The sequence below is a fragment of the Pituophis catenifer genome, unplaced genomic scaffold (assembly GCF_029215685.1).
Source record: "Pituophis catenifer annectens isolate HBS135680 unplaced genomic scaffold, rPitCat1.0.hap2 SCAF_3, whole genome shotgun sequence".
NCBI classification, from domain to species: domain Eukaryota; kingdom Metazoa; phylum Chordata; class Lepidosauria; order Squamata; family Colubridae; genus Pituophis; species Pituophis catenifer.
The window spans coordinates 136,660,150-136,678,381 of NW_027256883.1; the positions used below are offsets into that span (position 1 = coordinate 136,660,150).

The window sequence follows — 18,232 nt, forward strand, 5'->3', positions numbered from 1 at the left end:
AAGCACAGGTCGGCGGAGGTGGCTGTGAACCCCATGTCCTTAAGGATCTTTGCTAGGCACTCGTACCACCTCTTACCAGACTGTTTCAACCCATATAGACTTTTGTTCAGCAACCACGTGTCCTCCCCTTGTGTGTTTCTCCCTGAGGATGCCCTGACAAAGATCTCTTTATCTAGCTTCGCGTGGAGGTAGGCTGTCTGCACGTCGAACTGGTAGACTTCTAACCCTAGGATTGTGGCTATTACTAGAGCACTTTTTACACTCTCTTCCCTGACCGTGGGTGAGTACGTGTCAGTGTAGTCCTCTGGGTACCTCTGTGCAAACCCTTGTGCTACTAGCCTAGCTTTGTACAGTTTCTTATTGTCCTCTAGCTCTTTGATTTTGAAGACTCATTTAGTCCCAATGGCTACTTTGTTCTCTGGCACTCTGGATGGGGTGTACACATTCAACTCTCTCAGGCTGTTCATCTCCTTATCTATGGCCTCCTCCCATCTGTCCCTTTCCTCTTGTGGTAACTTAAGGATGTCCTCGTAGGAGTTGGGTGTTGTGGTGCCTGCGTGTATTGAGAGTATGTAATCGTCGAATCTCTTTGGTAATTTGTTTCTGTTGTGTCTTATGGGCCTGCTGGGTATTGTTTCTGAGTCATGCATGTGTTGGGCTTCCCTCTCAGTGAGTGTATCTACTTTTACCTTTAGGATGGGGTGGTTCTCTTTCCATTCTTTGGTGGTTACCCTTTTGTGTTTGGGTTTTTGTTTCTCGTGTGTCTCGCTTTCGGTTGTGTCTGGTTTGTTATTGGTTCTAACATTGTCATCAGTTCCTTGCCAGGGCAGTACCTTGTTGAGGTGTATTCTTGACCAGTTTGTGTTCTCGTGGAACACAGCTGATCTGGACACGACAAATCTGTTGTCCTTGTCGATGAACCTGTAACCTTTGGTTCCGGACTTATACCCCATGAATCTTAGTCTCCTTGACACTTTGTCCCCTTTTCTCCTTAACTGTTTGGGTATGTGTACTCTGCAGTTACCCCAGATATGTGCAGGTGAGCTATCTGGGGCTTCCTATTGTACATGACCTTGTAGGGAGTTTTGTTCACTACGCTTGACCATATTCTGTTCAGTGTGTAGTTAGAATATGTGAGTGCCTCTGCCCAGAAGTGTTGCCCTAGTCCGGCGTCTTCTAAGACGCACCTTACCATTGTTTGTAATACGCTGTTCCTGTGTTCTGATACTCCGTTCTGGAATGGCGAAAAAGGCGAAGAGGAGAAGTGTAGTATCCCGTGCTTCTTTGTCCAATTGGAGAAGTCCCTTGATAGGAACTCTGAGCCCCTATTTGTCATGATTTGTTTTATTTTTACGTTATGTTGAGTTTCTACCCTTTTGTAGAACTCTTTAAATTTTTGGAACACCTCACTTTTGTGATTGAGGGTGTACACAAATCCGTAACGGCTATAGTCATTGACTATGGTTAGGAAGAACCTCTTCTTGTATTTAATAGAGGGTCTCATGGGTCCCACCACGTCCATGTGAACTAATTGGAATATTGAGTTGGTGGTGCGGGAGGCCTTCTTGGGCCTTGGTTTGGTTTTGATTTTTGAACATTTACACACAGAACACTCCAAATAATTTTTACAGTTCTTTAATGGTAAGCCATTTGAACATTCATTCATCTTTTGTACCGTTGGGAAGCTAGTGTGGCCTAATTTTCTGTGCAGTAAGTGGGCACACCCATCATGAATGGGTTTGCCAATGTGTGGTTTCTCTTTGTGTGTTGTGTCTGTGGTGGGTTTGCTTCCTGCAGTGTGTTCTCCTTCACCCCCTCTATTTTCTGTGGGCGTATCTGTCTCTTTCTCGTTACTTTCTGAGTTAGTGTTTGTGTGTTCTTGGGGTACTAAGTATGTGAGTCCCCCTTCTATGATGATTTTCCCTATGCTTCTCTTTCCTTTGGTCATGTATGCTTTCCTTTCCCTGAAGGTTGTCTCAATGCCCAAGTCTTTACTTAGTTTGAGTGTTGCTAATATATTGTGGGGTATTTCTGGGATGAATAGTACCCCCTCTATCTTCCCTATTCCATCTATGTGTGCGCTCCCTTCTCCTTTCACCAATACCTTGTTTTGATTGGCCACATTGATGTGGTATTCCTTAGGCGTGAATGCCTCCAATATGTTTCTATTGTTGGTGGTGTGGTTGGTGGCTCCTGAGTCAATAAGCCATGTGTTCTTTCCTTTTGTCTGTGTGTGTGGGTGTTGGTGGTCTCTAAGTTCATATAGTGACCCAGTCTGACTATCCCTGGCGCTATCCCTATATCCTCTCCTATCCCTGGGGTAGGGTGAGTCCCTGCGCCTGAACCTGCTTTCTGGGGAGCGCCTGTCTGAGTATCCTGATTTGCGGCCTTGTCTTTCCCTACGGTAGCTGTAGTCCCTGTCCCTCTGGTTCCTGGGGCAATCTCTCCTATAGTGATTCCTAGACCCACAGTTAAAGCATTCTAGTTTGTCTTGGTCCCTGGTCTGGAAGTCTACCCTTTTTATTGGTCTGTTCTCCCTGCGGCTTGATGAGCGGTCCCTTCTCAGGCTGTCCTCCGCTATCAGCCTATTGGATAATGTCTCTAAAGAGAGGTGCTCTATGTTGAGACTATCCAGTTGCATGATAAAGTTCTCCCAACTGGGGTCTAGAGAGTTTATGATGATGCTTTTCATGCTATCATCAGAAATGGTTTCCCCCCTTTGTATGAGTTATGCCCTGGTGGCGTTTAGCTTGAGTATATGCTCCCCCATGGGTGTCCCTGCCTTATGCCTGGCTGAGTAAAATTCCCTGGATATTTTGGTTGTAGTGGCAGCACTCTTGCTGTAAAACAAATTAAATATTTTTTGTAATATCTCTGCCACGGTTAAGTGGCGGCCAAGACTGGGGTAAATGCTGGGTGACAAGCTAGACATTAACAGATAGTAAACCATGTAGTGCAAACAGTCAATCTCAAAAGTCCATGGTTTCTTTGGTGGGTCATCAAATAAGTACAACATATTTTCTTTTAGAAAAACAATTTGCAGTTGATGGTTCCACTCCAAAAAATGGGAACCATCTAATTTCAACTTGTGATTGTCAGCAGTAAAAGTTATGTTACTTACAGTCTGGTGCTGTCCATGGTTCTTTATGTGAGTGAACTCGCAATATGCTGGGGGAATGCTTGTTGCCAGTCTGAACTGACTTGTCTCTATGTTCCTTGTACTTATCTCTATGTTTCTTTCTCTTCCTGTAGGTGGTGACTGGGCATGCGTGAGGCTCATTTCGCGCTGGAGGTCGTCTGGTGAGGAGCTCCCTGTTGCTGCTCTCAGGCCTAGGCCTAGGCCTGCCGGTGGAGGGCTGGGCTCGCTCCTGGCGGGCCCGTAGCCCTCCCTGGGCGTCGGATGCCATGGCTGGGCCCCTGCATCTTGGCTGAAGACTGGAAGAAGGCGAGGAGGCGAGGCGGTTGCAGGTCGAGGATCCCTGGAGCTCAGCGGCGCAGCGGCGGTCATAAGTCGAGGATCTCCCGGATTCGGCAATGCGGTAGCGGCGGCAGCGGCAGCGGCGGTGGATCCTGGGCGACGCTGGGGAACCTCCGGATGGGTCAGGAAGCCTGGTGGAGGCCGCGTGGTTGGTGAGTCATTGTTTCTTCTCCTCATTCCGCGGCCTAGGGAAGTTGGTGCGGCGGGTAGTGAGTGCAAATCCTGCGGGTATTCAGTCCTGCAGGCGGCCGGGTCTTGGGTGTAGTTTTTGGGGTGCGTTGTCCCGCGTGGTGTCTGCAGGGGTGTTGCAAGGGTTCTGGTGGCTACCCTGCTGTTCTTTTGGGGGTGTTGAGCGTTGGTTTGTTTCTTTCTGGCTCCTGGGGGCTTGAGTGCTGAGCCGAGTGCTGCAGCCAGGTTTTTGATCGTTTCGCCTGCTTCGGGCTCGATGGGTGAGCCCCCACAGGCTTGTGATCTTGCTTGGGTATTGTTTTGGGGGTCTTCCCCAGCGAAATTGGGGTTCTCGTTGTTTCCCGCCATTCAATTTGAATCTCGGCTTCCCATTGGCTGTTGGCCATTCCAAGATGGCCGCCGAGAGCATGGCGCAGAAATGAAATCCTCCACGTCTGGAACTTCAGCTTGGGGATATCTTCCTCTTGCCGGGCTGGGGATTTCTTCTCTTTGTTGCTGGATGCTCATTGCTGCTCCATTGCTTTCGAGTAGGCTATGGAGTTTTGCGATGAGTTCCTCTTTGCTGGCAGTCGCTTCCATCATCTCCAGGATGGTGGATCGGAATTCTTCGTTGCTTGGTGGCTCTGCCCTTTCGCAGTAGTAGGTTTCTTCTCTTGGCCCTTCGTCCCTGAGTTGTGGACTTGGGTTGTAGTCTCCATCGTCTTCAGTTGTGATGGTCCTTGCTGTGGCACCTTCGAGAGCCCGCAGTTCTTTCATCTGCTTGATGTAGGCTCTGGTGGCCATTCTTCTCTCTGCCTCTGTCTGGGTTCTTGATTCTGCCATCTCTGTGAGTTGTGGGTAAACCATCCTCTGCTACCAACCTGTGACTTATTTTCTAGGATCTTACCCAATAACTCCAAACACAGGATGCAGTGAATCAATTCTCTTTATTGATCAATGTTTCTATTACAGGTATTTGGCTGGAAGTGACCTCTGGACTCCTGGATCATGTCTTATGTACCTGGGAGGCGGAGCTAAGGTAAGGAGGGGTCAGGGGAGGATCTAGGTGGATGTGGTGTTAACCCTTGTCATACCTGGGATGGGCAATGGTGGGCATTTACACATAACATATATATCAAAAATACTTTTCTTTCACCTTATTTGTATGCATTTTCCTCACTTTTTGTATCTTTCTGATGGAGTGAATTTTGGTTCCCATAATCTCAGTGAACAGGTTCATTGGCCATATTGATTAAAAATGGTAGGACTTGTAATTCAACTTCAAAAACATCAGGCTGGGAAAGGCCAACACTAATATGATATATTGCGCCAGAGATCAAATTATTACAATTATATGATATGAAGGAGAATTGCTTCATCTCTCCTTCAAAGAGGTAAAAGGAGGGTGAGTAGTAGTTAACAATTAGCCTCATCTGAGCATGGAACACTTTTAAAATGGGACACAAAGTTCATATGATAAAGCGCAGCATTTTGGGGTTGAGCAATCAAGTTGGTTGAAACATTTATGAATTTCTTTGGAGTTTCATAAACATGAATGGTGGAACTTTATAGTAAAAGCAGGGGGTACACTTTCACATCACCAAATAGAGGAAAGCATTACAAAAAGGACAAAAGGCTGCAAGCTGGAGAGCAGGAAACTGAGTTCTTTGGCCTTAGACATTAAATCAACTGGATGACCAATTGGGACAGTCACTCTTTCTCAGCCCAACACATCTTACAGATGTGGGGTTATGGGGAAAATAGGAGAAGGAGGGTGTGTTGAATATGTTTGTTGCCTTGAGCTATGTGTAAAAATAATAACGGCAGGATACAATTAAATAAAATATTAGACAGAGTCAATTTGCATGATCACTAGAGAGAAATAAAAATACAGCTATAGCTACAATTTAAACAAATATATTTTAGCTAGAAAACTTGTTTATTAGTTGAGATTTGTGCCTATTCAGTCTGCTGCCTGTCAAAAAATGTCTCTTCTTATCATCAAATTGGTCTTGAATTGCCTAGTCCCTTGACACAGGAAGTTGTCCACCATAACACACACATACACACATCTTGCAATTTACCTCATTATTTACAAAAGGCCAATAGATTTTAGCACTATATATCTAGCAGAATTTTTAATGTATTATAAAGTTAATATATTCAGAAATGTCTAATTATCATACCTTTATGTTGGTAATAATTTTGGGATCTTCAGGTATCATTGGATTAATAGCAATAACAATGTCTTCAAAGCCATTTTTGTTGAGGTTGATCATGGTGCCTGTTACTCCATATAGTAGCATCATTACCACCAAAATGTCCTGACTGAGTGCCATCTTTGCTGGCACTACTTCCCTCACCCTCGTTGACTGAAAGGATGACACAGAAGTATTACATCTGCACTTATTTATACATGCAGTCCACTCCTGAATATTTTATAATGGGACTTTGTTCTGACGGAGTGATTCAGCTATTGATTATTTTTTTGTATTCTCTTAGTTACATATCAGCAGTTTAATAAAAACTGAAGTTCCTTGTTCTGATCTTTATTCATTGTAAACATTCCTAATGAACTTATAGAACATTCTTTTGTTCTTCTATAAACATTGCAAAGTAAATGAACTTTTTAGAATATTCATCTTATAGGAAAGTAATTTGTTCACTTCATGTTTAAAAATGAACTTAACTTTTTCCCCACTTGTGAAGTCAGTATTTGGATAAAAGTCATATGATGTTCTATTATTTGCATTTCTCCAAAAATTGAGTGGGGGTGGTTTTCCTGTAATAATTTTATTAAAGATTATATTTAAAAGTAAAAAATAATACAAACTGAAAAAAGAGTAGAAGGTTCAGGGGAGAAAAGGAAAAAGAGAAAGAGAAAAGAAAGTAAGAAAATAATAAATATATTAAACAGTGACTGTCCTCATCAAAACAATTATAAACCTTTCATTTTTTCTAAAATGCAAGTGATTTATTCTTCTCATATCGCATCTCTCATCCCTAAACCTTTTAGGCTTAATATTCAGTCCAGATCAGCAAAAGTGTATTAAGAGTTACAAAGATAACAAAATATCTATTTTAACTTTGATCAATTGAACCATCTTTATATTCCTTCCTTTTATGGTTAATCTCGATTTTTAGACCCTTCAAATAATGTCCTAGAAAACATTGTCATTTTTTCTCTGTCCCTTTTCATAAAATTCTTCAAACTTTAAAAAAAAATTTTTTTTCTAAATCCAATTTAGGAAAATTATCCAGTTCACACTCTTGACTTGTTATTTTATATTCCTTTAAATTATTAACATCGGCCATTCCCTTTGTTATCCAGCATAGCATATTTTTCCATATCATTCTTGTAACCTGTCATTTTAAATCACTTTAAGATCTGTCTCAATCTTGTCAGGTAAAACTTATTTCTCTTTCATAACATCTTTAAAACATTATTTTTAGAAACAGACACTCTTAAAATTAACTTCTAAGTCCATTGTACAAAAATATATTTCAATATTTATTTATTTATTTATTTATTATATTTCTATACCGCCTTTCTCCCATAGGACTCAAGGCGGTGTACAGTCAAGAAAAATATAGACACACAAACATCATAAAATTGCTAATTAAAATTATTACTTAGTTTGGTCAATTAAATAAAACCCAGAATTAGATAACATTTAAAAAATCATTCACATGTTCGTATGTTTAGCCCTGCCTGTTGGAACATCAATATACCCAGTTAAAATATTTTAATTCATTCTGTATTAGTGTCATCCAATTAAGTCAAAATTTAAAAAATAGAATTAAAAAAACATTTTCCCATGGGAAGAGTTTTTATAATTAATTCCAAAATCTTATTTCAAATTTATCTGGATCCTTAGTCCACTTGTAACTTTTGCTAATGCTCTTTTTCCCGTTGATTTGGGAAAAAATGTCATTAGACTTGTATTTAAAACATATTTCACTAAGGATTAAAGGATACTCACTCAGTGTTAGTAACATAGGTTATTTAGATTTCAGTAAAGCATTTGACAGAGTAGACCACAGCCTAATGTCTTAGTAAGATAGAACAATGTGGGATTCACAACTGGCTAACCAACCACACACAGTGGGTAGTCCTCAATGGAACTACATTTACATGGAGGGAAGCATGCAGTTGGATATCTCAAGATTCTGTCTTAAGCCTAGTATTTTTCAACATCTTGATAAATGATCCAGATGAAGTGATAGAAGGGGAACTCATCAAATTTGCAGGTGACACAAAGCTGGAGGGAATAGCTAACACTTTAGATGATAGACTCAAGATTTAGAAGGACCTTGACAGGCTTGAACACTGGGCCCTATCCAACAAAATGCAATTTAGTGATGAGAAAACTGGCAAGAAAAATGAAAAGCACAGATATACAATAGGTGGTACATGGTTCAATAATAGCCATTGTGAGAGAGATCTGGTAGATCACCACTTAAGTATGAACCAGCAATATGCTGCAGCTGCCAAAAAGGCTAATGTAGTCCTAGATTGCATGAACAGAGAGATAGTTTCAAGAATAAATGAAGCAATAGCACCACTTTATACTGCACTGGTGAGATAACACTTGGAATATTGAGTCCAATTCTGGTCACTATAATAAAAAAAGAGAGAGAGACCAACAGAGAAGAGCAACAAAGATGATAAGGGGTCTGGACGCTAAACCATATGATGAATGTTTGAAGGAACTAGGTATGCCTAATCTAACAAAGAGAAGAACTAGGGGTGATATGATAATTGTCTTCCAGTATTTGGGGAGCTGCTGCACAGAAGAGAGAGTTAATTTATTGTCCAAAGCACCTGAGGGCAGGACAAGAAGGGTGGAAAAACATTAAAAAGAGATCCAACTAGAACTAAGGAGAAATTTTCTGAAAGTGAGAGCAATCAGTGGAACAGCTTGTCTTCAGACGTTGTGGATGCTCCAGCACTGGAAGTTTTCAAGAAGAGGTTGGACAGCCATTTGTCCAGAATTGTATTAAATCTCCTGCCATGGAGACCGCCAAGGTTCTTTACAATCATATTATTCTATATTTTAAGAACAACTGGCTGCAATCTGATTTAAGAGATAGTCCTGTCCCAAGTTTCACTGTTGGGAGTAACCATCTGATTTCCTATCCTGAAATCCTGTTCTTGTGCTTTCTTCTTGTATAGGAAACTTGAACTTTTTTTAAAAGATTGGTTAACGGATTGCCTAATAAAGCTTGATTGGGCTCTCTGAACTCCGGACTGAATCTTGACTATTCTTCCACGTGTCCTGTGGTAAATGAAACTTATCTTCAGAGACTCTAGTTCGTGTTACTTTGCTTCTCTGCTTAGCTTCGTTTTGCTTATCTTCATGTGTCTGTTTGACATCTGAAACAATGCCCTGATGTTACCTGAAATAGGAAGCACTCCCATTTGGGACTTTGAAATTTGAGCTGTTATATGTAATTCTGTGTATGAGTTCTTGCTTAACTTTTGAGTACTTCATTGCTGAATATTACTTTATTACTAGCATTATTGAGCTTGTGATATCATAAAAAGAATAATTTGGAAAAATTGGACAACTGTGGAATTACTATGCTGGATTGAAAATTGAAAATATGTGTTCATTTTCTGTCTATAAACTAGCTCTTTACTGGCCTAATAAAAAGACTAATCATTTTCTGTGCAGTTACAATTTAACAATATGGGTTTTTTTCTATGTTATAAAAATAGGTTTCTATTTTGTTGTTGTGTTTGTGTTTTTTTGGTTCTTTGTTGTCTTATTCTCTTTGTGTATTAAAACAATAACAAAATTAAAAATGAGGAAATAGCAGGGCTTTACAAATCAAAGGACAGAAGACAGTTTATGATTGATTTGGAAATATGCAAAACCATTCTGAGCAAACCCCATTCCTCAGGTTGTGCCTTTCCTGGTAAAATTTGTTCTTCTTTTCTTTAGGAGTCACTCCCAAACCAAAAACAGGTCTACCCGTTCGGTCAAACCGGTAGTTAAAAAAGTTACAATCCGACGATCAGGTGTGCCGCGCTGTTTAGCTTTGCTAGAAAGCAGGAAATCCTGCTTTCTAGCAAAGCTAAAACATGCGGCACAGCTGATACCCCCTACTTCGCTGTTCTACTTACCTTCCCAAGCCTCCTTTTGGCATGTACTGTGCATGCTTTTTAAATGCACAGTGCGCATTTGGTGCACACTGCGCATGCACACGCAGAGTGTGCTTGGCGCACAACGCACATGTGCGGCCAGCAAACTGGTAGCAAACCGGTTCATACACACACACACATACATACCAGTGGTGGGTTCTGCCCGGTTCTGCCGAGCTGGTAGCGGTGATGATATGATATCACTGAACCAGTGCTCTTTGTTTGGGGGCTGGGCCCTCCCGCCCCCCCTTGTTATTCTTACCTTTTATTTGACCCCGCCCCGAATCTATTCACTGCCTCTCGAGTCCCAGCTGATCGGCTAGAAGGAAAAAAACTGTTTAAACTCTTGCCGCGGGGCTTCAAAGGGCCGCCCTACAGCTGATCAGTGTTAAAAGGCAGTGTGGTGGTAGACCAGTGGGCTCGAAAAACAAATGGGTAGACCAGTGCCTCCAAAAACAAATGAGTAGACCGGTGCCTCCAAAAACAAATAGGTAGACCGGAACACTCCAAGAACAAATGGGTAGACCGGTACAGCTCTGCAAGCAGTTAAAAGCCTGGTAGACCAGTACCTCTGCTATATCCTAAAGAATTGTTACATGACCTCCAAATCACACCCACAAAATAAGCCACGCCCACAGAACCGGTAGTAAAAAAATTTAGAACCCACCCCTGATACATACTTACATACATATAGTTCTTCAGAATAATTGCTGTAATGTTTAAAGTTAGAGCTATTATTTACTTAAATAATATCAATATTAGGAATGGTTCAGAAAGGGTGTATTATCAGATCCTTTGGCCAGTATACTGAATCTCACATAAGCTTTCTTGTTGTTCAATTATCTAACATTGACTAACTTTTCCTAGTGTAAAATTGGCCCAGCCTCAATAATAGTAACTTAGTAAATGCATAAAACTCTTAACTCTAAGTTGCCATAAAAGAGGTTCAAGGCAAGAAAGATAAAAAAAAATGGATAACTGAAGGGTGCAGAAGATTGAATCTTAGATTTGGGGAAGAGATAAAAAAGCTCTTATTGTAAACTCCAGATTATAGTTTAACTAAGGTAAAGATTCCCCTCGCACATATGTGCTAGTGGTTCCCGACTCTTGGTTTAACTATGTCAGTGCTAAAGGTTATGTAATGGGACAGGCCAAAGTATGGAGGAAAAAGAAACTAATCTTGGTGACAAGGAAGAAAGTTACCTCAAAAATGAATATAAAATCCTCTCTTTGGGTGTGGTAGGCAGAGTGAGAAGGAAATGATGTTTGAAACTAGCACCCTGCTAGTTTCTGTCCTCTAATGACAGAAAAACTATTCATGAGAAAGAAATGGAAAAGAGGTTTAATGAGGCTTCATCTGAAGAATATCAGAGCAATCCTGTCAAATGAGTCAACATGGTGCATGAAGAACTGGGAGTTTCACTTTTGAGAGAGGCTGAGAAGCAGTTTGGAAAGCTAGAGCAAGAGAACTGAAGATGCTATGTCGAGCAGGATTGAAGTGGACTGAAGACATGGCCCATGAAGACAGAAAGGAAAAGTCAACCACAGGAAACATGGCAGAAACAATGACTGCATTTTGAGAGGGTGGGATAGGAGAAGGGATGAAATGCTCCCGGTTCGGACCGGATCGCCCGATCCGGTAGCAATGGTGGCGGGTGGTTCGGAGAACTGGTAGCAAAAATCCCTGCCCCCCCCATGCCCAGCTGAGCCGCACGATCATCAGAGGCTTTTTTTTTACTTTTAAAAGCATTTTTTCTACAACCTCTTCCGATGAAAAAATGATTTTAAAAGTAAAAAAAAAAACCTCTGATGATTGTGCGGCTCAGCTGGGATCGTCAGAGGCTTTTCAAAGCATTTTTTAAAAAGCCTCTCTGACAATCGCAGCTGAGTTGACTGATCATCAACTCATCAAAGCATTCAAAAAAATGCTTTGAAAAGTTAAAAAAAAAAAAAGTTGGCCACGCCCACCCAGTCACATCCCCCCCCACCAAGCCACGCCCACAGAACCGGTAGTAATAAATTTTACATTTCACCCCTGGGTAGGAGAGTAGGTTTAGTTAATAGCTTAGATTATTTATATATTTGATTTGTATACCACCTTCATTAGCCGGCTTTCATGCCCGCAACAGGACTACAGATAATCCTCAATTTATGACCACAATTGAGTCCAACATTTATGTTGCCAAGTGAGAAATTTGTTATGTGAATTCTGCCCCATTTTATGACTTCCCTTGCCACATTTGTTAAGTGGATCACTGCAGTTGTTAAATTAGTAATATGGTTGTTAAATGAGTCTGATTTCCCCATTGACTTTGCTTGTCAGAAGGTTGCAAAAGGTGATCACATGACCCCGGGACACTGCAACCGTCATAAATGTTTGTTAGTTGTCAAGCAGCCAACTGTAAATCACATGACCATGTGGATGCTCATTTCAGTGTAATTGTAACTTTGAACGGTCACTAAGCAAACTGTTGTAAGTCGAGGACTACCTGTAGAACTCACAGTTGTGTAGTTTCTAGACCAGCACCTTAACCACTACACCAGACTGACTCTCTATATGAGTTCTTATTATATTGAAGTGCTTGTATTTTATTTATTTATATTTATTAAATCTGTAAAGATGCTCATTTACCATAAGAACTCTGGGTGTTGAATATAAGTTGCTCACAACAAATCATAGACCGAAAATAATTTTGCAAGAATAATTGAAAGGGTTTCAGGTTGGGAGAGCATATGGGGAGGGGGGACAGCACAAGCTAGGGAAGTATGTGAGAGGGAGAAAACGGCCAGGAAGAGTGTGCAGAGGTTCCTTCTTCCCTGTTCCCTCTCTTCCCCCTTCCCCTCTCTTCTCTTTCTTTTCCAGTAATCAGTAAGTGGCTGCTGCTGCTGACTGGGAGAGGAAGAGAAGGATTGTGGGATAACCCAAAGAAAGCAATATATATCCTTCAGTTTCTTCATTTTACCACCAGCCTCCAAGTAAAAGTTGGAGGTTGAGAAAAGGAGGGGTGCGGACTCTTTAATCCCTCTCCACTCTGCAGCAGTGGTGAAATGTAAAATTTGTTACTACCGGTTCTGTGGGCGTGGCTTGGTGGGGGGGTAATGTGACTGGGTGGGCGTGGCCAATTTTTCTTTTTTTACTTTTAAAACCATTTTTTCTACAATCTGTTCGGCTGAAGAGGTTGTAAAAAAATGCTTTTAAAAGCCTCTGACGATCAGGCAACTCAGCTGGGATTGTCAGAGGCTTTTAAAAGCATTTTTTCTAAGCCTCTGACGATCCCAGCTGAGCCGCGATCTTCAGAGGCTTTTTTTTTTAATTTTAAAAACATTTTTTTGTCTGAAGAGGTTGTAGAAAAAATGCTTTTAAAAATAATTTTAAAAAGCCTCTGATGATTGCGTGGCTCAGCTGCATATGGGGGGGGGGCAGGGAATTTTGCTACCAGTTCTCCGAACAACCCATCACCATTGCTACCGGATCGGGTGATCCGGTCCAAACCGAGAGCATTTCACCCCTGCTCTGCAGCCTATTCAGACCCTTTGCAACTGCTAAACATTTCTTTCCTCTAAATCAGGGTCACCAACCCCTAGGCCAGGCAATCTGCAACTGGGCCACATGAGTAGCTGGCTGGCGTGCACACACAGGCTTGCACAGCTCAACTTGCAGCCCAGCTGTGTGTGCATACACATGCTCACTGACCCGCCAGTCGTGGGAGTCAAATTGTACACACATAGTTGTGCATGTACATGCATATATGTGCTGGTCCGCCACTCACAGGAATCAAGTTGTGTGCGCATGCGTGTGCGCCAGCCCACAGTTCACACGGCCTGGTTCCCCTCTCCCCTCCCACCAGCCAGCTATCAAGTCACAAAGTTGGGGACTGCTGATTTAAATCACTTTAATAAAACTAAGCTATAAGGAATATTTTTTCCACTAGCCAGCAAGGCGATGTGGAGAGAAACCTCTTTTTTCCTTTTCCTTTCCTTTCTTTATCCCTTCCCCCAAGAAATAGGACAAGAGTTCTGTTTTGAAAATCTTGTGAGAGTGTCTTGGTCAAATGTTTTCCTGTCTGTAATTTGTTTGTCAGTGCTGCAAAGACAGTCCGGTAATCATTTAATCAGTCCTAATTTTAGTCAGCTGGTTTCTTCAATTAATTCTTGATTAACTTACTGTTTTACTTATCACATGTGCTAATTAAGAGGAAGAAAATGCAAATCCACAACCCAGCAGAAACTTGTTTCCCAAACTCCAGTGCAAAGTATATTAAAAGTAATGCTAGCCCCATTCTGCCTTTCTATTTGTAAACTGCATTATTGGAAATGAATGGAATGCATGGATAAGTATTGCTGCCATGTTTACAGCTTTGATTTTCATAAATGTATAAAGTTTGCTTGTATGAAAGTTAACGATTTATAATTCTATATAGAAAAGAGAATTTGAGAAAGGAATGCCATGTTTTTAAAAGGAGTCAAAAAATTGTCTAGATCTAGATTGACTAGATCAGGGCTGTCAAACTCACGGCCCATGGGCTGGATGTGTTAGGCGTTGGCCATGCCCATGCCTGATTTAGCAAAGGGGGAAAAGTTGTGATATGTACATGACGCTGCCATGATGAAGTGAGTTTGACGAACCTGGTCTAGATGACGAAGCAACGGAAAGCTTATACTGTATATGGTCAGTAATAAGGAAGTTTAAGAAATGTGATTCAGAAGATCTGAAGCTAGCATATGTTGTATAGCAAAATTTAAGTGATTTTTGCATTCTAATGGATGTATCCTTAATAATGCATTTGAAACTATAAAGATGAGACTAGTTGATGCTAAATATGTGCTATACTTGCTTTCTTTTCTCTTAAAGCCAAAGAAAATAAACAAATTTGTAATGAGAGCCAATTTGATCTAAGGAATCAAGCTGGAAAGTAGAAGAATGTGAGTTCAAGTCTTACCTTAGCCATGAAAGCTAGCTGGATGACTTTGGGCAAGTCATTTTCTCTCAGCCGTAGGAAAAAGGCACATTTTTGCTTTCCCAACTGTTATTGTCTAATCCGCTGTATTGTTGCCTAACCTGGGCTGCCTCCAAGACAAATTTGCCTTTTATCCTCTATCAATAATCATATCATTTACTTTACACAGAAATATTTCAGCATTGTTGATTCCATGTGGGCCAATAACAAATAAAATGTAAAGGTGTGTGACTTTTTAAATCTTTTACCTGTGTTTTACCTTTAAAAAAAAATCCTAAATGGATCATGAGAACACGTTTACTGGGTTTCAAGTTTATTATGTTTCATCTTTGTCCCTTAACATGGCATTTGGTAATGTTGAAAAGGGAGGAGGAAAAACAATATTTGATTAAGTCTCCAAGGACAGGAATAGTCTATCTGAAACATAAAAGAAAATGTTTCCAACTATTGGCTTTGAAAGCAATACAAGTGGCCAAGCTTTCTGTTCCTCAAGGTGTCCCTATGCATGAGGTTGGCCATAGCAACAAGTTTATTTATTTGTATCCTGCCTTTGTTAATTTTACAAAGGCAGCGAACATATCCAATTTACTTTCCTGCTCCTATTTTCCTCACAACTACTCTGTGAAATTAGGCTGAGAGAGAATGATTTGCCCAAAGTCATCAAGCTGGCTTTCATGGCTAAGGTAGGACTTGAACTCATAGTGTCCTGCTTTCTAGTCTGGTGCCTTAATCACTACCCCAAACTTGGTCTCTTATGAGTTATTAGTTTGCAGACCACTCTGCTGCTCATTAGGGTCCCTCCCTGATCTTCTTGACCTCTTGCTAGCCTGGTAGTTTGGGCTGATATCCTTATGATTTGGGTTTATTCTATTGGTTTCATGTATTGTTTTATCTTATTTATAAGCAGTTGGAAATCTGATTATATTGCATACGGTAGAAATCTCATACGAAAATAATTACGCAAATTACTCAAAGTGGTGAACATATCCAAGTCAACTTCCTCCTATTTTCCACACAACAACTCTGTGTGATGGAGTACTGTTGCAGGAATTGGATATGTCTAGTTTAATGAAAATAAGAACTAGGAGTGATATGATTCCATTATTTGAGGGACTGCCACAAAGAAAAGGGGGTCAACCTACCGTATTCTCCAAAGCACCTGAAGGCAAGACAAAGAACAATAAATGGACACTAATCAAGGAGAGAACCAACCTGGAATTAAGGACAAATTTCCTGACAGAACAATTAATCAGTGGAATAACTTGCCTTTAAAAATTGTGGGTGCTCCAACACTGGAGGTTTTTAAGAAGAGATTGGACAATCATTTTTTTTTTTTTTTAATTTGATTTATATGCCGCCCTTCTCCGGAGACTCAGGGCGGCTTACAATGTGCTCAGCAATAGCCTTCATACTTTTGTATATTTATACAAAGTCAGCTTATTGCCCCCACAAACTGGGTCCTCATTTAACCTACCTTAGAAAGGATGGAAGGCTGAGTCAACCTTGAGCCTTGGAGAGATTCGAACCAGCAGTAAATTGCAGGCAGCTGTGTTAATAACAGGGTGCTTTAAACCACTGTAGTACCAAGGCTCTTTGTCTGAAATGTATAGGGTTTCTTGCTTGAGCAGAGGGTTGGACTAGAAGACCTCCAAGATCTCTTCCAACTGTTGTTCTGTTAAATAACAAATTGTGAATCGATTTATGCGAATTGTTTCAGACAATGAATGAGAATGGTTCTAGGGCTGACACCAGAGTAAATGAAAAAGGGGGATGGGAGGGGAGAAAAGAAAGAAGATAATAAGAATAAATGTACAATTATGATGATAATACTGATAGAATAAATCTGAAAAGAAATTGAAAGAAAGTATATACTATTAGAATACAGCAGTTGTTGGGATACCAAAGGAGAATATTCCACAGCAAAGAAGATAGAAAGGAGAGAGGAGTAGAGGGTAGGAAGAGGAGAGGGAGGGAGAGGAATGGAAGAAAGGGAAAAGGAGAGGAAGGAAGGGTATGGGATAGGAGTAGGAGAGAAGAGAAGGTGAGTAGGGGGGAAAGAAGAGAGGAGTGGGGGAAAGGAAGGGGAAGTAGGATGAGGTAGGAGAGGAGGGAAGAGAAAGTAGGAGAGGAGAAGAGGGAGGGAAGGGAAAGAGGAGAAGAAGAAGGGTTGTTGCGAAATGAGGGAAGAAAGGGTAGAAGAACAACTCCGAATGTAATTAAAATGCCTTATTTTAATGCTTTCTTTAAGGAAAACATGTATATGTAGGATTAATTATATATAAGAAAATGTACATTTTATATTATATGTATAAGAAATAAAACTGAAAAACTTTTCAAAAAAAAAAGAGAATGCTTCTAGGGCTTAATTTGAGAAGGGCTCCTCTGCTCTTTTTTCTTTTTTGTACATATGCACCAAGACAAATTCCTTGTGTGTCCAATCACACTTGGCCAATAAAAAATTCTATTCTATTCTATTCTATTCTATTCTATTCTATTCTATTCTATTCTATTCTATTCTATTCTTCAAAGCATTTTGACGCGCGTGAAGCATCCCTCCTCCAAGCGGAAGAGAGCGGGAATGATGTTTCAAATCCTGGAAACGTTCTCAAGAATCCAGACTCCCCTCAGTGAACTATGCTCCGGCGTCACTCCCTCTCCTCGCCTACTTGGAGCAACTCAAGGAGCCGGAGAGCATCGGGCTTTTCCTAATCAGCCAAATTAAGGACTGAGGCGGAAAGTCAGCATAACTGGGGGCTCCTTCAGCCCGAGAAACCCGCTCAAATCTCGGCTGGAGACCTGTTTGGCCAAGAAAAAGACCAGGCTGCACCGGAAAGGTGCAGTTTGATAGATTGGAAAAATGGAGCCGATCGTCTCTGATTTATTAAAGGAATGTATTAACGGGATTTTTCGTCACCTCCCGCACTTTCCCCGGGGAAGCGACATATGGAAGGTTCCCTGGCGGCTGGCCAGCCGTGCACTTAACGGTGAGTTAACCTATTTCAAGCATTTATAATTTCATTGCCCCTTCCGCCAAAAAACTCCTAGCATGGTTTACGGGTTAAAAAAAAAAAAGGCTTACAGTTACAAATAGAAGCAGATCGCGGGGCTGTTTTATATATTTACATCTGTTATTATTCCCCGCGCGCTTAATTTGGGATTAAAATCCAGTCCACGCGAAATTTGATGTGTCCGGATTCGCTTTTCCTGGCGGCAATCCTGGCATATTTATTTAGCTGCACTGAACTTAATCGGGTTTATTTCCGCACATAAATAAAAGCGTTTGTTTATGATTGAAATTTCAAAAAAACAAACAAACCCAGAATGGTATATTATTAGCCAAGAATCTTGTTGTAGATCTTGGGTAGGATTAGCTGCTCTTTGTAGCTACTGCAGAAACCTCAGCTGCGTTTCGCGTTGTTCCCTAAATGCAGTCTTCAGCGCCAACCAGGCTTTTGCCAAAGCCTCATTTAATACCTAAAG

General features: G+C 41.0%; 1 protein-coding gene across 1 annotated transcript in view; it reads right to left on the reverse strand.

The window, feature by feature from the left end:
- Positions 1-5,985, reverse strand: part of CLCA4 (chloride channel accessory 4) — a 36,394-nt gene extending 30,409 nt beyond the window's left edge. Inside the window, exon 1 of the mRNA XM_070941075.1 lies at positions 5,833-5,985. Coding sequence (XP_070797176.1) covers positions 5,833-5,985 — 153 coding nt within the window. The remainder of the gene's footprint in view (positions 1-5,832) is intronic.
- Positions 5,986-18,232: the final 12,247 nt, after the last annotated feature.